The 27,149-nt window shown below is 33.7% G+C and overlaps 2 protein-coding genes across 4 annotated transcripts; one reads left to right on the top strand and one right to left on the bottom strand.

Annotated features, from left to right (window-relative positions):
• Positions 1 to 9,560: 9,560 nt before the first annotated feature.
• On the bottom strand, positions 9,561 to 17,338 carry LOC142621585 (uncharacterized). The gene is made up of 7 exons (XM_075794880.1): positions 16,732 to 17,338; positions 14,813 to 15,598; positions 13,058 to 13,413; positions 11,950 to 12,161; positions 10,540 to 10,796; positions 10,267 to 10,445; positions 9,561 to 10,100 (listed from the first exon to the last, which is right to left on the bottom strand). The coding sequence occupies exons 1-7, from the start codon at positions 17,009 to 17,011 to the stop codon at positions 10,017 to 10,019; spliced, it is 2,154 nt and encodes a 717-aa protein (XP_075650995.1). The 5' UTR covers positions 17,012 to 17,338; the 3' UTR covers positions 9,561 to 10,016.
• Positions 17,339 to 19,448: 2,110 nt separating this feature from the next.
• On the top strand, positions 19,449 to 25,897 carry LOC142643468 (uncharacterized). 3 transcript variants are annotated; one of them, XM_075818128.1, is made up of 3 exons: positions 19,449 to 19,703; positions 21,907 to 21,981; positions 25,173 to 25,897. In XM_075818128.1, exons 2-3 carry the CDS (start codon positions 21,913 to 21,915, stop codon positions 25,755 to 25,757), a joined length of 654 nt encoding a protein of 217 aa, XP_075674243.1. In that variant the 5' UTR covers positions 19,449 to 19,703; positions 21,907 to 21,912; the 3' UTR covers positions 25,758 to 25,897. The 3 variants fall into 3 exon arrangements, with proteins under 3 accessions (XP_075674243.1, XP_075674250.1, XP_075674233.1); XM_075818135.1 differs by having other exon boundaries at positions 21,880 to 21,981; XM_075818118.1 differs by having other exon boundaries at positions 19,451 to 19,703; positions 21,911 to 21,981.
• The last annotated feature ends 1,252 nt before the right edge of the window (positions 25,898 to 27,149 follow it).

Raw genomic sequence — 27,149 nt, 5'->3', positions numbered from 1 at the left:
TCTAGATCCAATTATGGAAACTTATCTATTAAGTAGCAAAACAACCAGAAAAAATCCTGAACATTATTAGACAGTTTTTGGATCCTTCCTCTTCATAAAGCCCACACATTCCTTGCAAACGAGCATTCCCACAAAATATGAGCAACTAACTCACGTTTCTGGCAGCAACATTCACACCACGGATCTATATGTATCTTTCGATGATGTAAATTGGCTCTAGTAGGAAGGATATTTGAACATGCTCACCAAATAAATGTTCGGACCTTTGGGGGTACATTCAAAGACCAGATTTTTATTCCAAATTTTACGTTGAGATCCCACTCTCGAATGTTCAACCCGTGACTGATTCTTCAAACGCTGGGCAATCTGAAATGCAGGTTTGACAGTGAAAGTTTGGGACTGATTCTCCTTCCAAACCAATTTATCACGTACTGATACACTCGACAAAGGAATTTGCAGAATCTCCATACATTTCTTTTGAGCAAAAAGATCAAAAAATTTCTCCCTATTCCACTGCCCAGAGACACTATCAAAACCCTAATTCCATAAAATATGCGAAATCTCTTAATTGCCATGTTTGCTTGTTTTGTTTCCCCAAATTCTTTGTTTGTTTTTTCGGAAGCAACACAGAAATCGAAGATGGTAGACATTGAGATCGAGTTCATGTATTATCTACACTTTATAAGTTCGACCGATTTGCTCTCAACCTGTTTGTTTTTTCAGATAGCTAGTCATGTTTATTATATTTGGATTTTTTAGGACTGGAGTCAAATATGTTGATCATGTAGCTTTCAACAATTAAACTTTGCAAGCTCAATTTTGTGCTTGGCAATAACATTAATAATTACCTCTCCATTACAGAGGAAATATAATTATGGCTAATAGGATTGCTTTCTAATTAATGGTCTGTATAATTAGGAGTAAATGTTTGTTAATATTGTTATCTTTTCAGTATAATGCTTCTCCACCCCCTCTCTTCACATCACCTTAAATCTAGTCACCATTATTGTAGCTGATTTGGTTGGGTACAGTATGTTAGAGCCTCAGTTTGTTTTTCTAAGTACAACTATAATTTTAGTCCTCATTTTTAAGAAGAGTAAATTTCATCTTAAATTGGGTTTGACTTCTAAATGGGAATATATATATATTGCTAGCCCAGGGCGGTTCCCTTCAAGAGCATATATATATAGTTCAGTTGGAGAAGTCATGCTTCAATGTAAAATTATGCTTCAGGCTTTATTTGGTGTGACGTGCTTTTACGTTGGTCAATGAAATGAATTTCTTTGGGTAATGATTGTTTATTAAGAACCTTGTTTAATCTTTTGGATCTTATTTGATACAAATAGGTTTTTTTTGGCTTGAACTTGTTGTCCATATATGCTATTGAATTCTTGATAATTAAGCTAGTGGCAGAACAATTGATGATTATGCATGAAGAATACTTGCATAGAAATCAATAGGTCTCAGCTGTAAGTTAAAAGATTTTTTCTAAAAGCAAAGAGGTAACCATAGTTATAGCCATCAGACTGAAATATTCTTTACTTCATGTCTTTGATATGCATCTTCTCATGTCATATGGAGCAACATTTCATTCTTTAAGGTTTCTTTTTGTTGAAAATTTAAAAAGTTTTGATGCCATGTTAGAAGATTTAAGTTACAATGTAAAATAAGAGGTTGAGACTGATTATGTTTTGAAAGTATTGAATTTCTTATGGAAACAAGGTTGATTGGGTTACACACATATTTGGCTGGTAAGTCCAACTTTTTTGATGTCTAACGATTAATTACATGCGTTTCTTGATTAATTGTCCCAGTTTAGATGATGTGTTTTTCATCATCCTCTCATTCTATTTTTTCTTTTTCTTTTCTCTTTTTGTTGTATACAATTTCATTAGACAATTTATAGAGGTAGAGAGTTAATATGCACTAAAGTTTCATATTGTTCAACCAATTTTTGGGTTCATTTTGATGATAGTAGGTTCTAAAATAAAATTGCTATAGGTCACCTTTAGTGCATAATTTGATATATCCTATGCCACTATGAAACCTGCTTATTGGAAGGCCAAAGTTAAGTCTTACTTTTGGCTTTTGTTCTTGCAAATAAACTAGTTATACTATTGTTTTTATTTTTTTAAGAAGAAAAAAGAAAAGGGGGCTAGTTATATTTGTCCTCTGTGGTAGGAGAGGCAAGTTTGATTTTTTATTCTGCTATGTTGTTTATTGTTTGTGTGTGGGCTGCTGTAATATCCTGACAAACTATGTTGTTAATTAATGAGGATTATGTACTTATTCAATCTTTGGAAATCTGATTTACTTAGTTTTATACATAATTCCTTGAAGTTAATGAGGATTTACTTATTTTTATATATAACTCCTTGAACTTATAAGATTCAGCTTTGAAGAATGTGAATATTAATTTTCATGCACTGATTGAAGCTAAGTCCTTGTTTTAAGTTTTAAGTTTAACCCTAAATGACTACACAAAATTGTAATTGCAATGACTGAATTCTATGCTGCCTTATGGCTGCCCAGGGGTATTTTGGTTACTTAATTAAGAATGTTAATGCAAGTAAGAAAATCAAAGAATGGCTTGTTGATACTCTGCCATTTGGTTATTTAGAAAATGTCATTTTGGAAAAAATCATTTATTTTTCATTTGGTAGACAAGCTGTAAAAACCTAATGAATTATTAAACCCTTGCAATTGAATTGAATGTGTTTCCTTCATTATATGATTGAATATGAACGTGAGTATAATATTTTTTTTCTTGTGTTTGGGGAACATCTTTGAGGTAGGATTAGGATTTCCTTAATTTTGAGAGCTAAGTTTTCAAGATGTATGTATAAGTTTATGCTAAGGTAGAATTAATAGTAATAAGCTTTGATATTTGGTATAGGTATTACCAACGCTCAAGTCTGAGCTCCTTCGACCCTTGGCTCTTGGTTCCTCTGCGTACAGGTAAGGGATTAGTGATATGAACATTTGGTAAGTCATGAGGTTATTTTAAAAAGATTATTATGCATTAAAAGGTTTTGAATAGAGATATTGCATACAATCATGTTTTAGACAAAGATATGTATGTGATGCTTACAAAATCTAAAGTATATAAAATAATATGCATGAAATTAAAAGATGTTCTTCTATCTAAATATCCATAAAATGAAATGTTTTGGTTTACATGCATTCTTATTAAATTCTCGTGCAACTTACCCTTATTGAGCTATTTAGCTCACCCCTTCCACTATTTCAGTCAACAGATTTTATTTTGGAGCAGAGGGAGCCTTAGGCGAGTTTTGGGAAGAATTGGTTTTTGTTTTAAAAGTATAGCCCTTGTTTTGGAAGTTTAATGCTTAACTTTGTAGTATTGTGTATTTTAGGATCTAATGAAAGTTGTGTACTTAATATATTAAGAGATGTATTATGTGAAATTTTGAAATTAAATAACTGGTGAATTAAGTTATCCCTTGGAGTACAATATAGATGCTCTGAATATCAAGTGAAAAATTATATATTAAAGTAAAGAAACAACAATGAAAAGAAAGAGGAAAGCTTTTGTTTAAAAGTTTAGTTGGTTCTTGTTAATATCATGTTCAAGCTTGATATTAATATGCTAGTCATGGTCATAAATCCAGGTATCGGGTTTGGGTCGTGACAGCTGCTCTTACTTCTTGCACCTTTTTTCAGGTTCAGTATCAGTCAAATTAACTTCTAGACAAAAACAAAGAATACGTTATTGTTGAAAATCAAAATTTGTTAAGTTCTTCCAATTTTCTATTTGTAGCAAGCCTTTTCCTTCTCCTTCTAAAGAGGCAGCCAAATCATCCAAATTCCAACAATAGTGTTTAGCAGCTGAACTTCAAAAAATAAGCTTCTAGGGTTTAATGATTGCCTTGGTTGTTTTAATGAGTTGGCATGCTCTTTTTAAGGATAACTCTATCTGTGGTTTAAAAGGAAGGCATGACAAGTGCTTGAGGAAATTTCTCATAGAATTTCAAATAGGGATTTCTCAATTCAACTAGTTATATGATAAATTCATATTTTGCAAGCCCAAGTTGTTACTAGTAGCAAATTATTAGTTGGCTATGATGACAAATTTTAGTTATCATTTTGTCAATTGGATTATCAATGGCTTTTTCATTACCTCATGTATTTATTAAAAATGTTACTAAAATTAAAATGTAGAAGGTTTAAGAAAAAAAATAATTGGAAAAAATATTTTATGATCTTAATTCCAAATCCAAATCCAAATTTAGGTATTCCAACAATGGAATTTCAAATAATGAATTTCAAATCCTTCGTTGTATAAAAAGACTCAAACAAGGAATTTTAAAATCAATAGATTTCAAATCAAGGCATTTAAATCCACTGATTTATAATCCAAATCCAAATGTTGCCATATAAACACAGCCCTAAGTTTTTTTGTAGGTCAAAATAAAACTTAAAAAAATTTAAAATCATAAGGTTTAGGTCAACACTTGGGCACTAACTTGTGGTACTAACTATTAAATATATTAGTTAAGACAACCTCCCACACACATGCATAAATGCGTGTGTGTGTATGTGTGTGTGTGTAGAAGATAGATTTTTTAAGATAACTTATCATATCTTAAATTTCAATAAATTTACAACAAAAAATACAACAACTTAATGACAAGAAAATTTATAAGTTCCACCGAGACTTTTACAAGAGGGACGGGGGAAAAGCAAGTAGAGTGATTATATAAATTTTTTTGTCATTTTGGTTTTGCAAATAAAACTTTTATGGGGTATTTTGGTCATTTGTTAAATTTCAATGGTCTTTTAGTCATTTTATAGGTTTCTAAAGGTAATTTGGTCATTTTTTAGGTTTTAGGTTTCTGGTTTTAGGGGTATTTTGGTAATTTTCTAGGTTTTGGGGGGTATCATTTTGTCAATTGGATTATCAATGGCTTTTTCATTACCTCATGTATTTATTAAAAATGTTACTAAAATTAAAATGTAGAAGGTTTAAGGAAAAAAAATAATTGGAAAAAATATTTTATGATCTTAATTCCAAATCCAAATCCAAATTTAGGTATTCCAACAATGGAATTTCAAATCCTTCGTTGTATAAAAAGACTCAAACAAGGAATTTTAAAATCAATAGATTTCAAATCAAGGCATTTAAATCCATTGATTTATAATCAAATCCAAATATTTCCATATAAACACAGCCCTAAGTTTTTTTGTAGGTCAAAATAAAACTTAAACAAATTTAAAATCATAAGGCTAAGTCAACACTAGGGCACTAACTTGTGGTACTAACTATTAAATATATTAGTTAAGACAGCCTCCCACACACATGCATAAATGCGTGTGTGTGTGTGTGTGTGTGTACAAGATAGATTTTTTAAGATAACTTATCATATCTTAAATTTCAATAAATTTACAACAAAAAATACAACAACTTAATGACAAGAAAATTTATAAGTTCCATCGAGACTTTTACAAGAGGGACGGGGGAAAAGCACATAGAGTGATTATATAAATTTTTTTGTCATTTTGGTTTTGCAAATAAAACTTTTATGGGGTATTTTGGTCATTTGTTAAATTTCAATGGTCTTTTAGTCATTTTATAGGTTTCTAAAGGTAATTTGGTCATTTTTTAGGTTTTAGGTTTCTGGTTTTAGGGGTATTTTGGTAATTTTCTAGGTTTTGGGGGGCATTACAATCACTTTTTAAGTTCTAAGAGGTTTTCAATCATTTTTTAGGTTTCAACATTCTGGGTCATTTCGGTCATTTTTAGGTTTCACGGTCATTTCTGTCATTTTGTAGGTTCTAAGGGTATTTTAGTAATTTTAGAGGGTTTCAGGTGGGTGTTTTGGTCATTTTATAAGTTTCGAGGGTATTTTAGTCATTTTTTAGGTTTCAAGTGCATTGCAGTTATTTTTTAGGTCCTAAAGGTATTTTAATCACTTTTTAGGTTACAAGGTCATTTTAGTCATTTTTTAGGTTTCAGTGTCATTTTTTAGATTCTAAGAGTATTTCGGTCATTTTTTAGGTTTTAGGGCCATTTTAGTCATTTTTTAGGTTCTATGGGTATTTCGGTCATTTTTTAGATTTCAGGTGCATTATGGTTGTTTTTTAGGTCCTAAGGGTATTTTAGTAACTTTTTAGGTTACAAGGTCATTTCAGACTTTTTTTAGATTTCAAGGTCATTTAGGTCATTTTTTAGGTTCTAAGGGTATTAGAGGGTATTTCGGTCATTTTTTAGGTTTTAGGGTCATTTTAGTCATTTTATAGGTTCTAAGGGTATATCAGTCATTTTTTAGGTTTTAAGGGTATCACAATAATTTTTAAGAGTTTCAGGGGGTATTTTTGTCACATGCGATGTTTGTACCGTCTAATTTGACAATAAAACTGTCAAATGTGAGAGAAAAAATAAGGTAACCATTGAATGTGATAAAAGTATAGTCACATAAGATGTTAGTACTACCCAATGTGACAATGAAATTGTCAAATGTGAGAAAAAAATAGGGTACCACCAAATGTGACAAAAGTACAGTCAAATGTGAAGTTAGTACTGCTTAATGTGATAATGGAATCATTAAATGTGAGAGGAAAAAAAAAAAGGAACCACCAAATGTGACAAAAGAACAGTCACATGTGATGTTGGAACTACACAATGTGAGGATGAAACCGACAAATGTGAGAAAAAATAGAAGAACCACCGAATGTGATAAAAGTACAGTCACATGTGATATTACTATTACACAATGTAATGATAGAACCGTTAAAAGTGAGAAAAAAAAAACCACCAAATATGACAAAAGTACTGTCAAATGTGATGTTGAAACTGCACAATGTGAAAATGGAGTTGTCATGTGAGAAAAAATAAGAGAACCACCAAATGTGACAAAAGAACTGTCACATGTGATGTTGGAACTGCAAAATATGAGGATGAAGCTGTCAAATGTGAGGAAAAAAAAAGAACCACCAAATGTGACAAAAGTACTGTCAAATGTGATATTAAAACTGCATAATGTGAGGATGGAACCACCAAATGTGGAAAAATAAATAAATAAATAAGGGAACCACCAAATGTGACAAACGAATAGTCACATGTGATATTGGAACTGCACAATGTGAAAATGGAACTATCAAATGTGAAGATTTTGTAACCTGATATAGCAAATTGCATACTAATGGGTAGCATACCCCCCAAAAAAAAAGGGATATGGTAGAATTACCCATTGTTATAAATTTTGATTTTGGTGTTAAGACAGAGATAGAGATATTGTTTGGTGCAGTTAATGTTGACAATCAAGCATGTAAGATATTAGTTTACAAAATTAAAGCCTCAAAATATTTCCCCCAAAGAGTGTGGTTTTCAGTTGGGTTGAGCTTTTATTAATCTAATGTTTCCAAGACCCTTTTGGAAGTGAAAATAAATAATGTGCGACCTTTTTTCCACACAAAAAAAACAAAAACAAAAAAACAAATAATCGCTTACTAATTATCATATTGAAGTAACAATGAATGTGATTGGTAGACATCGACAATAAAATAAAATGAATGTTTATTTTTTTTTTTTTTTTTATAATTGATGATGCGTCACTTTGAGCTTTATACAATAAAATTTGGATTTCACTACCTAAAATTTAAGGGTGTTTGGATTTTATACCCTAAATTCTAAAACTTCAGAGTGTAAAATTTAAACCTCCCCAAATTTTTGGGATGTTTGCAATTTAGCTTCTTTTTTTTCTTCTGTTTTTTTTAAATAATGGAATGGGCCTTTTTATAGAGGAGTAAAACCATTGAAAAATGGGGGGCGCCACTATAATTGAGTTTCACATTGCCCAACAATCTCAAATCATAAGAAACCCTATCGGCCCTATTAAATTTCAGGTGGCCCAACGTTTTCAAAATTTATCACAACTTGCATCATTGCATGAAAGTATGAAACACGTGGAACGAGAGTTTTCGCTTCCTATGGTCTACATTACTTCAAAATTGATTGCAAAGTTGTCAATTCTGTTCTGATTTGATCGGAATAAGCGAAATATTTCATATCAATTATAAGATTGGTATACTGAATTCCCTCGTTCCACCTTGGTTAAAATTTCCAAGTATTTCAGTGCTTGTTCTAGCCGGTTTCTGCCAATTTTGTGAAGGGGAAATAAAATGAGAACTCTTGAAATCAAATACAGAATATTTAATATTCACTATAACAGAAAACGAAGAGATGTAAATTAAATAGTTGTTTGGAGTCTTTTAGTGGCCATGACATACATCGTGTTTTGATAAGTTAGTGGTTAGACCTGAATTTCACCTATTAGCCATAAGAAATAATTTTCTCGTATGTAAATTAGGCTAAAACTTATTATACACATCTTATCTCACACAATTGTATACACACATTTTACACCAAACATTTGACTTCAAATCACGATTTCAGTGCAAAATGTGTGTGTACAGTTGTGTGAGATAATATGTGTATAATAAACACTACTCATGAAATTAAGAGAATAAAATATGTTTAGCGAGGCTTAATAAACATATTTATCAAAATTAAATGAATATAAATTTGTCAAATTCTAAGTTAATATATTTGGCATTAAATTTATGCCAATAGATGCAGGAAGCAACATCATAAGATGTATATAAAAACCAAATTAGTAAGGAAAAGAGTATTCTCATGTATAGGAAATTTAAACCATATGGCATGTACAAATAACTATGGAGAAATATGTTAGACCAAGTAAGTGTATTTGCCGATAATGTATCAAGTTGATATAAGCATCAAAATCATGCCAATAATGTATCAAGTTGCATCATATGAAGATGTGTAGAGAAATATAAAGAGAATGAGGTATTAGAAACTTATCTTAGTTACAAGCAACTCACACTTCTCTCTTGGCCTAGTAAATCATGGATTCATGAGGCATTTGCAATAGATCAAACTCAAAGAATTCATGCTACAAAGTGTGAAGTGGCAATGACTATAATAGCTTTGCTAAAACAGCTTCCATAACTTAAGAAAGACAGATGTTAGCTCCAAGAAATAAGGAAAAGAGGAAGTAATGATTTGAAGGAGAAGGGGGCACTCATATTTGTGTTGTTTAGAACTTATAAACATATTTTGTACACCTGCTCAATGTAAAAAAATGTCCCCGCAAATATGAATGATTTAAGTGTTTCAAATACGTGTCTCTAATATGTGCGTTGTGGTTTCTAGTCCGGAGCTGATATAATCTCCATTTCTCATGTTATGGGTTCCTTCGCAGTTTATATTAATGTTGGGGTCACTCGAAAACATGCTAAATGATGGGAATATCAGTTGTGGCCATTGGGATTAACTTTCTCCTTTATTGAGCAATGTTCCTCCTTAAAAAGGTGATGTCGCAATAACATGGTAACATTGTGTTTGGTATACTATATACCAAACAGTTTGTTGCAAGTCTCGTAAGCAGATTTCAAAGTAATTTAGGTGACGTGCATTTAAATGTTAATTAAAAGAATTTTGAGATATATTAAAAGGGAAAAAAACTGTATGCTAACTTGTAATTGGGAAAATATGAAATTTATTGAATACTGTGATGTGAAGGTAAACAAGATGAGAATCGCAAAATAACCAAAATATCATACAAGCTGACAACAAAATTTCTTACAGATGACAACAAACTAGTGGTATGAAGGTAAGATACATAGAATAGCTACCAATACTGGGTGCTTTGCTTGCATCCAAAATAATGGAAAAAATGATTACAATGCGGACACTAAAACAGATTGCAATTATCAGTTTCGACAGAGACATAGCCAGTTGAAATAACTGAAGAATGTTGCGCTCACCACAAAGGCTAACTGCCTATAAGATTATGCATTTGCTACAATCTTCCCATCCATCAATCACAAAATTTCATGCATCACATCCACAAGCCGCACTTGTGTGCAACATTGAGAACTTTACAGGGCATTGCCCCACCAGGCATTCAAGAAGTGTATTGCCCAACACAACATATAGAATCTAACTTCCAATAAAAAGGCTAGCACATATTTCACTCTGTCGCACTTTTGCGAATACTATGCTTTTCCTCCAACCTGTGATGAAACAGCTTAGCTATGGCTCTCCTCTCACAATCCTGCAATGCAAGGAACCAAAGAGACTTTTGTTATATATAAAAAATTCCATAATCTTTTAGCATCACATTGATTTGCCCCCCAACAGCCAGTTTATATTAAATTCAATCTGCCGTCACTATGGTTTCGATTCACTTTGAGATGATAATATTCCATAGAATTATTTACCTTGAACATATTAAGATAAAAAGGTTTGTCAGGATTCATCCTTCTCAACTTTTGGTGTGTATATGCAAAGCTCAGTTGATCACGAGGAGTGAACCGTTCAACTTCATTGAACCAAAGACAGGAGAACAAATTTGACATTGGAGTGTGTGCCCTAATGATGAAAGATCCTTCAGGTACATCTATAGACAGCACAGCACAAGGCAAATTATGTTTTAAGTTGGAGGAGGAAGTTAATATAAAGTTTGGACAATGAAAATTTCTTATTGAACATACTGCTAGGGAGAAGTTTGTTTGGATCTGAGGCATTAAATCTTTTCAGCCCATCAGCCTGATAAAATGCAAATTGTTCATCGATGACACTATGGTTATACTTGTTCAGTTTCTTATTCTGTGCAACCTCTTCCCACACACAATGACGGTCATAGTGATTAGAAATTGCATATTCATGACCTTTTCTCCACAAGAAGTACTCCAAGATAAGAAGAGGATCGAGTTGGAGACGTAATTTGCTATCCAGCCAGATCGAATACCTGAAAATATTTTTAAAACAGAGGATTTAGATTTAGACATAAGAGCCATGACTTGGTTGCATGGAATAGCCACCTATCCAGCAAACAGACTATTCCAACAAGAAACATATACTGTAAAAATCAGTTCCCTAAAAATGTATTTTGACCATCAGCTCCATATGAACAGAAGCGGACAAATTTTTTTAATTTAATTTATAAAAAATTAAAGTCAGAAACATGTTGACAGCACTGACAACTTCAAATGAGTAACTAAGACAAGCTGCATGAACAATTTTTTCTTTTGGTTGCCAGGTCTTAGATAAAAATAAAATACATGACATCATTGTTTTATGCACAGAAGGAACTTAAACACAGGCTATAATAAACATATAAATAAAAATTTTATATTAAAAAAAATCTATATTTTCTTCTTAATTAGATTACCTTGGAAGGCTGCCCTAAGCTGATAACCCTTTTAACCAACTATATAATTACTGGTAATTCAAGTCCGGTAGGCCTTATTTAAATTTCTAAAATCATTAAATAGGGAGGGCAGCTTAAAGTTATAACCCAAAAACCTAGTGGAATGATGCACTCCTCCCCCCTTCCCCCCCCCCCCCCCTCCCCTTTCTCCCCAAAACACAAACCCCCAAAAAATAGATAAATAAATAAGTGGAGGAAAGAGGAAGGAAGCATTAACCAAGAGCACTCTAAAGCCCAGTCAGGGCATCATAAAAGATCTGGACCGAATACCTAGCTAAATGATGCAAGTCTCATGATACAAGTACCTCTACTACTACAATAAGTCTCATTTAATATTCAAATTAGCATATTGGAGACAATTTCGGGCGTAACCTAAGCCTTTTGTGAATTTAATTTATAAATAAAAGTTCATTCCCCAGCTAAAATTAAGACACACTAATAACCATTAAATCCCACAGGTAATTTTGTAATCAGAAAAAAAATTGAAACCAAATTCTAAGATCCTTCACTAAAATATGATGGCTAGTGCAAATAAATTTTATACATATGAACTAAGAATATATTTCAGTGTGTGTGTGTGTGTATGAACACACCCAAATTAGTTCAGTTACACTGCTCGGGGATACAGCGTTTTATTATTAACTGCATCACAAGATGCACAGTGGAGCAGTCTAACAAGTCTTGTCCTCACCTTGCAGAAGGAAAAAGCCGATGTGGCAGTAATTTAGGTATTTTGCCCACTCTTCGCATATCAGAATAAGGTAGATTCTTCACCACCACAACCTTCCATAAGCCAATAAAACCCATTCTATCTGGCACTTGACCTTCTGAAGAAAGTGTGTTCAAAGTAACTTCATCCATGAACATAACAAAGCATACATTTTTCCTTGACAATCGAGTCACCTGGAATAAAGACAAAGTGAGATGATATTGACAAGCTGAAACCACACTTTATAAAGATTCAGACCACAGATACAGAAAAGATTCAAGATAATATTGGTATTCAAAATGACCATACTAACTCAATCACTGTAATTTTAGATAATTCCATTTCGTTATCATATCTAATATCCAGATTAATTCATAAAAGTGGAAAAAGAATTCTGCTCCATTTGGTTTTAATTTGCGTCAATGTGAATTTCTAGTTTTGTATTATTTGAGTTCCTGTTAACCCTGAGGTGCATATCATTATATAATTAGTATTAAAAGGGTAACACTAGGCAATCCCTAAGTTTTTCCTCTTCCAAAAAAACATTGTACCCAATGCACAAAGTTCCCACTTTTCCTAGGTTTGGGAGAGGTGATGATGAAGGAATGGTAACATGGTGGCATCTATAGGCTCCCTAAGGCCTACGGCACATGGGACGATGAAGTTACAGAGAACATGAGGTTCAGGTAAAAAGCAAACATTTTTTTGGTTTCTTTTTTTTAATGACTGTAAAAGGCAAACATATGAATCTAAGAAGTCTACTTGATTTGGCACTTTCCAGGGACCATAGATAATCAATTTGAGGCCGACTAAGTTTATGTTCTCTAAGTTTGCAGGAGGTAGGTATAATTTTTCTCATATTAATATAGGCTTATGTCTCAAGAATTCTAATGTTTTCTGAGCATGGACAGCAGGTTTGGCCAATGTGCATGAATTTTGATTAAGATTTGTCACTAAGTTTTTATGTGCTGTTCAAAGTGCAATTGTTCCAAGAAGATTATATGAAAACTCAACAGGTCAAAAGAAACAAAAAATAATGGCATAGAGAAAGTATAGGAATAAGCATAAAACTCAAGAATAAATCCTTTACCGTTTTACCAGTTGGCGTCCTCAAGCGATCTGAATTTCCAAAAATGCAAGAACTTACAGCAATGTGGCATGTACTGATGTAATTTGCATCATCTTCTGCCAAGTCAAACCCTGTACTTGGGGATCCTTTGGGACCTTTAACAAAGCCACAATTTATTTTCTGATCACGTGCCAAAAATGAATTTTCCCTTTCTTCCAAACTCTGATGTCCAGCAAACCTGGGCTCCCATTGCTCCTGTCCATCAGGCTTCTCCTCTACTTCTGTGTACTGCAAGGTAAATCTTGCAAACTTTCGACTTGCTAAAGGCTCCACAAGCTGAGCAGTAGAGTTTAAGAACTTCATCTCACAAGAGGAACCTGAAATATTTATATATAACATTTCAGTCAAGTAACAAGAACATTTCAAAGCTAGTGAACAACCAAAAACGTAATTTATTACCAAAATTTACACAACGCATTATGTCTTTAATATTTCAAGAACCTCCCAAGCACTTTTTTAATATATAAGTACCTCCCAAGTCTCAAGCACATATTGTGGACCATGTTAGAGTTACTTGTTATTTTTTTATATTAGCACCTTATTTTACATTAGCATAAGGGTATTCTTAAAATCATGCCATAAACTGATGCCAGAAGTGTGAAGAAAATTTTATTTTAATTTAGTTTTATTTAATTTTGAAATGAAATTGTATTTTTATTGACCAATTAGATTTTCATTTCAGGTCTTATTAGTAAGATTGATTATTAGTATTTTTATTTAATTTCCCACACTAAGGGTATTTTTGTAATTTGATAATCAGGCTTTCCCAAGTAATTTAGAATAGGTTTCCAAAGTCAATTAAAATCACAACTACGGTTTTGTCCTAGTAGTTTATACAAACACATTATTGTACTTTTTTTTTTTTATAGGTAATAAGAGTATTATTAAACAAACTGTAAAACTGAAGAAAGCAAATACAAGGTGTTAATGATGGTGAACACAAGAAAAAGCAACAAAACAACAAACAGCAACAAACAAGAGGAAAAAACTTAAGGTGCAATACTAGAAGAAGAAGAAACTCAATGATAGAAGAACAATTCGAGAAGCCCAACACCTAGACCAATCAAACAGAGTCTTCTAGCATACAGCTTGTAACTGAACCAAGGATTTCTCCATATCCTCAAAAGAGCGCCAATTTTTTTCCGTCCAAACAATCCACATCAAACAGCCAAGAACCAAATACATCAAACCCAACCAGGAAACTACACATGCCACCTAAGCACCAGCTCCTGGCACTGCATTTGACCAAAGGAGGATTCACAGCAGGGAGGATAATGAGAAGGTTCAAGGAAAAGGCCATCAGGTTCATTCACTAGATGTTATATTCAAGAAGTGGTAAAAATAGCTTTAGGACTGGATCTCTCTAATTATATTTGGAATTAAAGTCTGAAGAAGAGTATCCAACACCAAGTATCAGCTATCAGTTACAAGCGCAGTTGGTATCATAGGGATCCTATTCATCATCAATGTCATTTGTTTGCAAGAAGATTCCAAAAAAATGTACGCTTAAAATAAGAAAAATTTACAGGTATAAAGTATCCTTTGGATTGAAATGTCTGCACCAACTAGCAGTTAGGTGTCAAAATGATCTCTAATTTTAGAACCACAAGCAAGTTATAATTTTTGTTAGCACAAACTAATTAAATTTTCAGTGAGTCAAGAAAAGAAATATTAACATGTACCCAGACAATTATCATAAGAAAACAGAAATTTTACCAGAGAACTTGCGACGCTTTGGTTTTCTTTTTGAACCTGAACGTGTCTTGGTAGATTGCTTTTCAACGAAATTAACATGTCTGGAATTTGTCTTAGATTTATCAATATTTCGGGAGTTTAAAGAGGAATCCTCATGTGGATTGGTAAAGGTTTCATCCAAATCCTCAGCCGCATTCTGATGCTTCCTTCTGGCACTAAGAAAATCAGAGGACTCCCTAGAGTCTCCACTGTCTTCATTGTGCGAATTTGCTACATCTAAATAGTCCCCTTTCCCATGTCCAGTGTCATCATCCATTTGAGCATCATGAAAATCAAAACCATCATCATACTCATCAAAAGCTTCAGCCACATCATCCTGCTTTCCCAAATCCTCAGGATCAAATAGCTGATTATTATTTTCATTTTCCATAGATAATTTCCCCACATTCTCCAAAGAGGCCTCATATTGTGCTTCATAAATTTTCAACTCATTACGCCCAGCTTCATTGTACAATCCAATTCCTCTCCGATCTGAACCCTTGACAGAATCATCAATAGAAGACTTCTTGTTGCTATTCTTCATTCTCATCAGATCATCACCCTTATGAGTTTCATCACTTGAGTCCACGCTAGAATGCTCCACCACATCTTCATTATAATCTTCATCCCTTCTTCTATCATCTCTATCCCAATACCTTGAATCTCGACCATGCCCACCTGAACCCTGGCCAAACCCGACTTCATTCCTCTGTGTCCGTGTCACATTTCTAAGAAAATCATCATTCTCAGCAAGATAACTATCTATTTCTGCACAAACACATAAAGAGTCATAAAATGCTTAGATAAAACTCCAGCTTCCATAATCAGAGTATAGAAAGGGATTATAAATCAAGCTATCATAATCTATTTTGAAATAAAATGATTATACAGTGATAAAAGGTTCTTGTGTATTGGGGCTCAGGAAAGCACGTTCATCGCACAAACATAAATGGAAAAATTACAAACATATTAGGGTTTGACTACATCAAATTCCCTACCACTCCAATTGTTGGTTGTGAAGAAAATAGGGGGGTTTTTTTTCTCCTTTTGACTGGTAAGTTACATACGCACCCAATGACTCTTGAACCCACAACCAAACCCTCCATCCCATTATTATAGGAAAAAGATGTGTCAATTGAGCTATAACTCATTGGCGGCTGAAAAGAAAATAAGTTAAAGGATTTATGTATTATTTGATTATTATGCACTGAAATTAATAAACTCATCAAAACTTGCTTCCATATAAAAAAGACAATAACTCTAAGATTTTTTCCCGCTGATACGGTTTCTTCTTTCTTCTTTCTGCTTTAGTTATTCAGTAGCAAAGGTGCTGGCAACAACCAAATATACAGTAATGTTGGTGAATTCAGTAACCCCACTCTCTGTCCCATTGTTGTGAGAGAAGGCAGTGCCATATTAGCTAGAGATTATTGGGCATTCACAGGTTTGGAAACGACAACAACAAGTGACCACGGGTTAATGTCAGCAGCAATGGGTGATTGCAGAGGGATGTTGCTGTGACATTTATAATGTTAGTGATAACAGTGGTCACAGCGAGTTGGTTATGATAATAAAGATGGTGATGGTACAGTGTTGGATTGTATATTTTCCTAGATGTATCGTGCTCATCGATTAGCAAAATGATCAGAGATTAAGAACCATTTCATCTGCAAATTGTTCAAATCTTCAATCTTTTATTATTTTAAAATATACAAAATTCGTGATTGCCGATTGACAAGAAAATATTCAATATGTATGAAGAGAAAATGCGATCTAATGGCAAGATTAGCACAATATTAACTTATACTATGGAGTCATCTTACACCAACAGTAATTTAAACCTAACGCACATGAACTGTAATATAGAGAAAAAAAAAATGCAAATGAGGAGTGAAAGGGACCTTTGGTGTCTGTGGAAAGGTAATAGTAGGCCAAGACGGTGAGGAGGAGAACGAGCGAGAGGATCAAAACGACGGCGCACACGGAGACGCGACGGCGGAACTTGTCGGAGCGACCGGAGCGGCGAGCCCGAGACGGTTTACTGTGGTGGAGCGATGTGGAGCGAATCCCGATGGCGACGTGATCGCCGGCGCCGCCGTTGGACGATGAAGGTGAATGGCCGCCACGTGGATTGGGGAACCTGTCCGCTCCTCCTCCTCCTGATTGCCTGTACTGAGCCATTCATTCTAGCATTGTACTGTACTGATTCCAAAAAGAGAGAGAAAGAGCGCGCGAGGTTTCGTAAAACTCTCTCTCTCTCTTTCTCTCTCTTTCTTCTTTATTTGGTTTGGGGGGGAGGGGGGGAAAGAGTGAGTGCGAAGGAAGTGATAGATATATAGATCTTTTGTTTTCTCAATTGGAAATGGAGTTTTCTGTTTTCTGTTTTCTAAAAGCAAAAAATTTATAAAAAAAAATATGAATTAATTTTGAAGAAGAGGGAAAGGGCGGCGGCGATGGAGGAGAGGAGATTTTGACGGTCCTGTCTTGTTTTTGTTTTTCATCCATGGCAGTGGCACTAACCATTTTAGGCAAGTATACCAGCATCCATTATTACAAACCTACCCTTTTACCCGACCCTGACCCGGATAGCGTCCAGCGTTCAGCGTTCAGCCTTCAGCGTTTTTTCTTTTTTTCTTTTTTCTTTTTTTGTCCCCTGCTGCCCGTTTCTGCTATTAGGGGACAGTGACTGTGCGTACACAGTGTACGCACGGTTTATATACTGTGCGCGTTATGTGTGCGCCCTGTTTACCCATTTTTTAGTTTTTTTTTAAAATGAGATCCGCGGTATTATTCATATATTTAAAAATTATTTTGTTACAGTATTTTCAGTTTTCAGTTTTCAGCTGTATCCATACGGACTCTACACCTCATTTATCATCCAAATTTTTCAAAACTATCCAATTTTTTTTCCAAAATTAACTCTTCTAAAAGAAAACCGGTCACTTAACACACTAAAAATTCTACTCTTATCTTTTTTTCCTTATTTTTTGCTCTCTTTCCCAGCTCTAGCTCATATATGGTCATACTAATGACTGCCCTTAGAGCATAAGTTAATAATCTATTTTAGGAAAGTTTTGACACCACTTTTATGAGAAATGGAAAAAAAAAACTGTTAAAACATTAAATGTTTTTCTTTTCTTTTTCTATAAAAACTTTCTTTGAATTAATTGTTAATTAATATTTTAAAAGCATTCGTTAGCATTTTTCCATATTTATATTGGTACGGTGTTCTTGAATTTCTCTTATTCCAAAGTTCTTGGAAATCATTATTTTTGTGACTTTGCCCACAGCCAATCAAATTCCCTCGAGTCCACCAATCATCCACAAAAAGTGGTAGGAAATGTCATTAATTGAAATTATATTTTAGGCGGATCACCCCAACTAGGTCTCCTCTTAATGGTTATGCTGCTTATGCAAGGATCATTTTATGTGGCTTACATGACTATCTCGTTGAATGCCCCAGACACCCGACCTCATGAGTTTTGATTAATTTCCATTCAAACTTGGTTTTCATCCATTGATCTCAGTTCTCATCCCTCCATAGGATGTTAGAAATTGTAAAGTTACCTAAGAACTTTAGAATCCCATTATAAAAATGCTTTATACTTTTTCTTATTCTTCTTCTTTTTAATTATATGTCATCTTAATGTTCAACGCAACTTTAATCAAAACATTCTTAACAATATGTAAAATTGACAAATTGTGATTTGAGCAATATAACTTTTACATGAATGTATATTTGACATTATTTTTATTATGTATCGATTACAATATAATACATAAGTTTTGGGAGGGGAGAAAAAAAAAGAAGAAGGAAAGATGCATCTATACTTATTGTAATAAAAAATTAAAACATTAAAAACTTCTAAATTTTAATACTTGGGTCTCGTGGTCACATCTCATTGTTTGGGGCATTCTAGGATTAAGGAAACTTGACTCCAAGTGGTTACATGAAACTACACCAGATAGCTTCAAAGGAAAACGGCTCTCTTGAGGTTCTTTGTGTCTTGAAAATTCACTCTTTCTTCACTGGAGCTATAGAATGATTTTCTTGAAGGGCCACCACTGAACTATATTCATAATTCACTAAAGAACCATGATTCTATATAGATCACATGTTGATCTCTTCTCAATATATATAAATACATATTATGCATTTGTTATCCGCATGTCAATGGTCTTCCATCATGACCTGTTGGCGTAAAGAGTAAACAAATGATTCAAACATTTGAGTTTGACCCACCATACTCGGCTTATCAGTCTCAACTTCTTTAAAAATTCATGGTCCAGTAAAATTCTGGTCGACATCGATCCACTCACTTTCTACTCTACATTATGATCAAAACTAAATTAATGGGTGCACTTTTTATACCCAGATTAAAAGAATAGCACACTCTAAGTCTAATACCCTAGTGTTCAGGTTTATCCTTAATGGGCTACAGTACACTCATGAGTGCAAACTTGGGTTTGTTCAAAGCCCAAAGGCCAACAGTCTGTGAAAAAAAATTATATCTTCTTGGTCTGATGATAGTAACAAAACAATCACCATAGACCCCATAAATTTGAAATACTATCTATAACTATAAATTAACTTTTATCATGATATCCTAATTCCTAAACGAGGTTCAGGATAACGCTAGTCGCATGGGGTGTAGGATCCAATTCCAACCAAACAATCCCATTGACCACAACAGCAGTTATTTGAGGACAGAGTCAGAGGTGGTTGCCTTCTGATCCCTTTTAACTGTGGCTGTGGCACATGTTTTTGGTTAGGGGTCCCACTTTTTCGTTGCCACCCCTTGCACCGGAAGAACTAGCATTTCTCTCTCTCTCTCTCTCTCTGCATTAGTCAAGGAATCACCCTTGTATTCAGGTATTCACCACACCAAAATATTATGTTCAATTCCTAGTCAAACTCAAACTCTAATTCTTGCTTCTTCTATTTTTTTTTTTTTTTTTCATATTAATTCTAAGCGGTTTGGCTTCAATTAGTTTATTTATAATTTATCCCATTCCACAAGTTTGCTATCTGAATTGTTTTTTAATTAATGTGCGATTGCAAGTTTGCAACTTGTGTGTGTGTGCTAATGCATAATTAGACTTGTTCAGTATTAAGTTGTGAGACAGTTGTTTGTTTCTTCCAATTCATTATCTGCTTTGATGATTTACTTTGCACACTGAATGATTACGTTAAGATTTTGCATTGAATCCCATTTGAAAAAAAATAAAATAAAAGGACCTTTTGGTATTCGGTACATTGTGTTGTGTCACAGAGAATGCCTTTGAAATGCTCACCTCCTTACAATTTTTTTTTTTTTTTTTTAATATATATAACGTAGGGAACCTTTCTAAACAACAGCCTTTTGGGCATACCTCTGGCCGGTAAAACTTATGGGCAATTGATCCCACCCTCCGGAACTAGTTGCCAGGTAATTTAGGGGCTTTCATCCCTGACGGGCTAATTAGTTTATGCTCATACCCGGGAGCAACTCACCTCCTTACATTAACAATGGAATCTGATTAGGTGTTTAGCTCTTTTTTCTTTTTTCTTTTTTCTTTTTTTTTTAATGAGTGAGTGGCCACAGGTAGGGGGAGATTTGAACCAATAACCCTTGCATTCATGATGGGCTATCCATGGCCAAGTATGCTACCCCTTGGGGTTTTTACTATTTTGCTTGACACATACTCAAATTCCGGTGTGACGCATAGTCTAATATCATGTGTTATTGCATTGTATGCTGTGCTGTTGGTCAAGAAGAATATGTGGGAAGACTTGGATTGTGCTCTCTGCTGCTCTCATTACACATGGGGCTGTTATGAGTTATAGGGACTGTAGAAGTACATTCGTGGGAAATTTCAAAATGATTATTGGTGGATAGAATTGTAGAGAGAATTTATAGAAAAGCGGAGATCTGCTGTTTATATCTTTCTGTAATTAAGTTCATTATTATTATTATTATTATTACGAAATCACTGAATAAGCTTCACATTGATGAATTAAGAATGATGGATTTTTGCATTTTTGGGTTGAATTTTGATTTTAGCAGGATTTCATTCTGACTGACCCATAATCACTCGTTTTCTTTTCTGTCTTTTGGTGACCTTAAAAGAAGAATAGGTATAATATTGTGACCCAAAACAGTAGAACTAGGTAATAATATGATCCATAACAGTTTGTAATGAATGGGTTTTGCTTGGACTTTCTTATTTCTATATAGTCAAAGTATTTTGAGTTGTTCTTCCGCAACAACACTTCTTAAATTTCATTAGTTAAGGGCTAATCTTTGAAAAATAAATTAGATTTCTCAAACCTCGAATAATGGAAATTTTAGTCGGTGAGTTTGCTATAGCACAGGAAACTCTCAAAGGGAATTTGTGTGTAAATAAATGAAAGAAGAACAAAAAAACAAATAACCTTTAGAAGCCAATACCTAGAGTTGCTTGGGGTTAGCATCAAGTGGTGACTTTAGGCTTCAGCACCTAAGGTTGCTCAGAGTTACCATTAAGCGGTTCTAGAAAAAGTTTTATTACTCAAGTGAAACATACACAAGAATGTGTCTTTCAGCAGTTCTCTCAAATTGCATCAAATATGGAAGTGAAATAACTCCTAATCAAATTACATTAAGTATTCAAATTTGAAAATAAAAGTCAAATCAAATCAAATCAAATCCCTAAGGTTTATCAATCAATTAGCATCAATCTAGTCCAATGGAATCAATCAGCATCAATCTGGTCCAACAGGTATTTGTTGTCCACACCAGAGTCTATTTGAAGAAATAGAAAAGGCTCATAGTCAATTCTTACTGCATGAATGGTGAAAATACCTTATTTTTCCTCAATTAGAAAGAATTTGGTATTAAGTTCTTTAATCAATGAAGGTCAGATGCTGAGTTAAATGTGTTGGGGTCTGTAAGCCAAGTACTTCTTGGTGAATAACTATAATCATAGTTTACCAATCTCATTATACCTTTTGTAATTTTGTGATTTTATTTCCTTAGTCAATTAATGTAGTTCCTTCTTTAGTCAATTAATAGTTCCTTCTTTGTCAGCTGATATGTATTTAAACTTCTGACAAGGCAGGGATGCTAGGGAAATCATTGGCTTCTCCTTTTTTGACCCTTGGTTCTGCAACACCCTACTGCTTTTCTACTGTGAGTACCAAATTACCAATTCATACCTTTTCTTCTAAGGGATGTTGAATTAATGAAACTGAAATGAATTCTTCTATGGCCTCTGTAGTGTATGGAAAAGCCTGACCATGTAATCAAGTTAGTAAACTGGAATCTTAGCCATATGACATAAATGTGCATGGGCAACAAAAGTTCAGCTTAACATCTTTACATCACTCTGAACTCTATTTTTATTTAGTTTTTAGAGTAGGATACTTTGGTTGATATGAAAATGAAATAGCCTTACTGGCTGCATGGTTCACTTGTTTAGGGTTCAGGGATTGGCTGTGTTTTTAGTCTAGTGTTTTCAAATTAGGTGCAAAACCAGACAGGCTGGTTTTATTTTGGGCTTCCAAGTACTTGTTGATATTTCAAATTGTTCCTCAAGTTGTACATCACCTGCTAGAGATCAATGCATCAACAGGGTAATTAGGTTTCAGATTAAGAGTCTGAATTGAGTTTTGTAAATGCAGGTTTTGGTTCTTAGGAGACCTAGGAGAAATAAATGGTTACATTTGCCTCCTTTCAGTCATACATAATTTGGCATAGGTATTAAATCATATGCAGTCTTTATTTAGCCATTCAAAAGTCTTATTCAATATGATTACCTGTTGGTTTTGATTGGAGTCTGTTTCATGGAGGTTTGATTTACAGTCCCAAGAAAGTATAAAGAGAACAAGTGTATGGTTCATTGAATGAACATATTCAATAACAAAGAAGTAATAAACTCTGGATTTGTACTGTTACAAGGTTGGTGCACTTGGCCTGTATGAACACCTTTGGACCGAGTCTGTGGAAAACTTTTAGGAATGAGTGTCCTCAAAAAAAAAAAAAAAGGACTTCTTGTTGGGAAGTACAGGAGATTTTTCCTTTTGAGGTTGGGAGATGGTAGTGGGGAGTTTTTTGGTAAAGAAGTATTTCATGAGGTGATTGGTATAGCTTTAGATGAGGGGGGCAATGATGCGAAGTTATAGGGGACCTGGAGGACAGACATTTGAACCCTTTTTCAATTAGGAGTAGTGCCAGATTGAGAAAAGGGAGTTAGACTTTCAGTAGATGCTTGCTTTAGAGTTCTCTTTGCGATGCATGAGACAGCTACAGTGGATCATGGGACTCTTTTGGGTTAGGTCAAGCAGAGGGGTCTTTTTGGCAGAATGTTTGGCATTATGTTTTTACATGGTGTTTTCTGGACACTTTGCAGCATTAGGAATTTAACAGCAAATGATCTGATCAATAGGAAACAATATGTTACAACTTGTGGTTATGTTCTTTTGCATTGTTTGATAGCCAGGAGTAGGTGGTTTTTGGCAAGCTTTTTAAATAAGCACTGTTTTTTCCCCAAATCTGGAACTTCAACTTTTTGTTTGATACTTCAGTCCAAGGCTGAAGAATCTGTGAAGTGAGCTGGGGTTTACATTGGAGCTCCAATGGTAGGATGAAGGTATTAATGAAACTAATTTGTTTGAAAGGAAAGAAAGTTCTTTATCATTTAAAACAGAACCTGATAACGGATGAAACCATATGAAAGATGAACATCTATATTTTACCTATATTCCCTAAAAAAGGAAAGATAAACTTCTAATTAGGCCATTATTTTAATATCTATCTAGTTTCATATATTTGAAAATATTCAGCTTCACTTACCTTAGTGTTATGAATATCCATCTAAGCAACAAAACAAAATAAAATTAGACCACTTGGTATAGTCCTAATTACTTTTCAGCTTTTATCAATTATGTTGCTAAATGGTGAAGTATATAGACTTCTCAGAAGATAGCAATAAGTATTTCTATATACTAAGAGGACTCTGAAAGTTAGTTTTGACTTCAAAAAATATCAAAAATACCTCTAATCTAATTAGATAATCCTTATTTTTTTAAAATAAAAAATGGGGTTAAAATTGTAATTCAACAAAATTAAAAAAAAAAAACTACTCGAGAAATTTTTTTCCTAAAAACTAGGACACACTAAACCTAGCAACTTACTCCATTTCAAATCTTAAATTTTAGTTTTTTTTTTTTTTTTTTTTGAGATAGATAGAATTCTACTCTAGCTGAATCTAAGTATATATGTGTGTAAAACTCCCTCTTAAAACCTTGAATCTCGGCCCTTACCTTCCACACCTTACAAACACTTATATTTGTAGAATGACCATTGTGTCAAGGGTACTCAATCGTTAAATTTTAGTTTATTAAAAATTCATTCCTGTGTAACCTCACTAATTATAGATAAATTCAAATTGAAAAATTACATCACACTCAAAATAAAAAAAGAGCCTCATCACGCGTGCGGAGCATGTGTGATGAGGCTAGTTATTATTATTAATGTTGTTTTTATTATTATTATCATTTTTATATTTATATTTTTAAAAGGTAGCAATTCATACTCATTTTCAATTCTATGTGAACTTGATTTCTGTATGACATCTTTATATCGATAACCTTATGGAAGTGAACTTGCATATATTTATATAAAAGTGTAATGATAGAATTCCATCAACCTTATGGAAGTGAGCTTGCATAGTTTCTCAAAATCTGATGCTGTCATATCAGACACTTGAGATTGAATCCCTTTAACACAGATGATGGTTTCAAGGGATGCTGTGCAACTAATAGGATCAAGTAGTATTCCTGTGGAACCCCCTTCTAAACCAAAGAAAAGGGAACAATTATGTGGATTTTATCATCTCATGAAGGGTTAATGGACTAAGTTTTGAAGTCTAGTTAGTTTTGAGTGACACTTGTATTGGGACAGTTATAGTAGGAATTCCAACAACTAAGCTTTCCATGCAGTAATGAACAGTTGGACTTTGAAACATTTAAAAGTAATCTACTTATGAAACCAAAAAAATTGAAAGTAATGAACCCATGATTGCAAAGCTAGCCTCAAATAATAACCAATCACACACAGTCAAACAAGTTTTGTGGAAAACTAATTCCTAAAAGATGCATAAAATAATATGACATTCAAATCATACTTGTTAATTGACAGGATAAATTTTAGGTACTCTTCATGTTTATCAAGTTTTCCTGCTTAAATATTGGACCTTCCTTTTAATAACATTCTAAATTGTATGCTTGTAAATATTCAAGTTATGAGTTTATCTTCATTTATTTTATTATATATGTTAACTATTAAATCTAAAAAATATGATCTGCAATTTCTCATTGCAGCCTCCTGATCTTGCAACATCTACACCAAATATCGTGCTGATAAATGTGAACTTCTCCAATGGTCTTCCACCAGATGTGCTCAGAGGAGCTTGGTCCACCAATTTTTCTTCTAAGAAATGGGAAATACGTTCAACCGCACAAATTGAAAATTTAACATTGAGTGATGAAGATAGGAAGGCATGGGAAGCATGCAGGCAAGCTCTATCTGCATTTAATTTCAGTGCTGAGGAGGAAGACAAGATACTTGGAAAAGCATTTGGCCAATTTCATTCACCTTACTGGGGCGAGGAACGTCAAAGAGAAGTACCAAAATTCGAAATTGTAAATGAAATATTGGACTATCTTAGGGGTTTAAGCCTTGCCAATGATGATATCTGCAAGTTGCTCAAAAAGTTTCCTGAAGTTCTTGGATGTAGTCTTGAACATGATCTGAAAACCAATGTGCATGTGTTAGAAAAGGAATGGGGAATAAAGGGGAAATCACTCCGTAACCTTCTTCTTCGAAATCCAAAAGTGTTGGGTTATAATGTCGATTGCAAGGGAGATTGTATGGCAAAATGCACTCGATGTTGGGTTCGGTTTTAGCTGTTAATTATGTATGTTTTTGTTTGTGTACAATAGGGGCATGTTAATGTTCTTAATTTCATATTACGGTTGATTGATTTATATTTCAAATATATATTCAATGATTAATGTCTATACGAGTTCATTGCGTTTTAAGATTATCTTGGTTAATTACATTTTTACCACCTATAGTTACACTAAGTGTGTGTTTGGCTCCAAATTAAAAAGTCAGCTTATTTTACTATTTAGCTTATTTTTACTATTATTTATGGATTCCACTGCACTTTTTGGTTCTATTCATGGGTTTCACTGTATTATTTTAACTAACTTTTATCTCTATCTACAGTATTTTTAGCAAAAAATTTCAGTTTCAGCAATATAAACGAACTTTAAATAGACCCTAAGTAGGCGGGTTTGAAAACGTAGTAATACCCACCACTTCTGGACCTAGTGGTAAAAGTCTAGTGGTCAAGCCCTTGTCTGCTTTGCTTTAGTGCTTCAGTTCAAGTTGTGCAGGAAGCAATAGTACCAGGGTTGGCAGGATCATCTAACGCGAGAGTTTAACTCGCAGCAGTAGAAACTTGCTCTTAGGATTCCACCTTTTTTTTTATATATTTTTTATTTAAAAAAAGAAAGAAAGAAAAGAAAGGAAAACCAACTTCTGCTTCTCCCTTATGAAATTGTTAGCCGCCTATGCATCGGGTGGGCCTAACAACTATGAAAATGTTATTGGTAAACCAAGAAGGGCTGGAGGGGGAGGCATTCTTAGAATTTGGCAACGCCAATGGATCAAAAAGGATTACCTATCAGTCTAGGCACCACCACAAATAATATAGCTGAGTGTGCATTATTATTTTCTAATTATAGTTTTTTTTTATGCAATTTTCTAATTATATTCATTCATTATAAATGCACATGCCATTATGGCCATAGACAAAGTAGTATGCATTCTCAAAAAAAAGAAAAATAATAATAATATTACAACTTTGATACACATGAATCTTTTCGCAACTAATTGAAATGATATGTTGTGACTTGTGAATGATGGATAATTAATTTTACATAGACTTACTACTAATATCACTTTTAATTTTACAGCTCACAAGTTCTATTTCAACAAATTGCAAAGCTTTCTTGACATATTAATGCTGGACATCCAACCCCAATTGGGTTTCGCGGACTTTTTTATTTTTTTATTTTATACAAATCAATTAATTCATTAAATGTAAATGGTAGGTCTAAAGCTAATCTAAACCCCTTTCTCGAGGAAAAAAAAAAAAAACTAATCTTAACCCTTGGGTTGGAGGTAATATACGGTATTTTTAATGTACGTATCTTCTCTTTCATATGAAGGTAAACCCCGCACTTGTGAGATCCACTCTCATGTGAGAGAGAAGATGCATGCATCAGAAA

Source organism: Castanea sativa, chromosome 1 (genome assembly GCF_040712315.1).
Source record: "Castanea sativa cultivar Marrone di Chiusa Pesio chromosome 1, ASM4071231v1".
NCBI lineage: Eukaryota > Viridiplantae > Streptophyta > Magnoliopsida > Fagales > Fagaceae > Castanea > Castanea sativa.
This window is presented reverse-complemented; position numbering and strand designations above follow the sequence as displayed.

What these genes read in the sequence shown, in the direction of transcription:
- LOC142621585 (XM_075794880.1), bottom strand. Translation starts at nt 17,011, where the DNA reads ATGGCTCAGTACAGGCAATCAGGAGGAGGAGGAGCGGACAGGTTCCCC. An exon ending in CCTTTCCACAGACACCAAAG is followed by an intron (nt 15,599 to 16,731) that starts GTCCCTTTCACT and finishes GTGTTTGTGCAG; the next exon opens with AAATAGATAGTTATCTTGCT. An exon ending in GGACGCCAACTGGTAAAACG is followed by an intron (nt 12,162 to 13,057) that starts GTAAAGGATTTA and finishes TCTTTATTCCAG; the next exon opens with GTGACTCGATTGTCAAGGAA.
- LOC142643468 (XM_075818128.1), top strand. Translation starts at nt 21,913, where the DNA reads ATGCTAGGGAAATCATTGGCTTCTCCTTTTTTGACCCTTGGTTCTGCA. An exon ending in CACCCTACTGCTTTTCTACT is followed by an intron (nt 21,982 to 25,172) that starts GTGAGTACCAAA and finishes TTCTCATTGCAG; the next exon opens with CCTCCTGATCTTGCAACATC.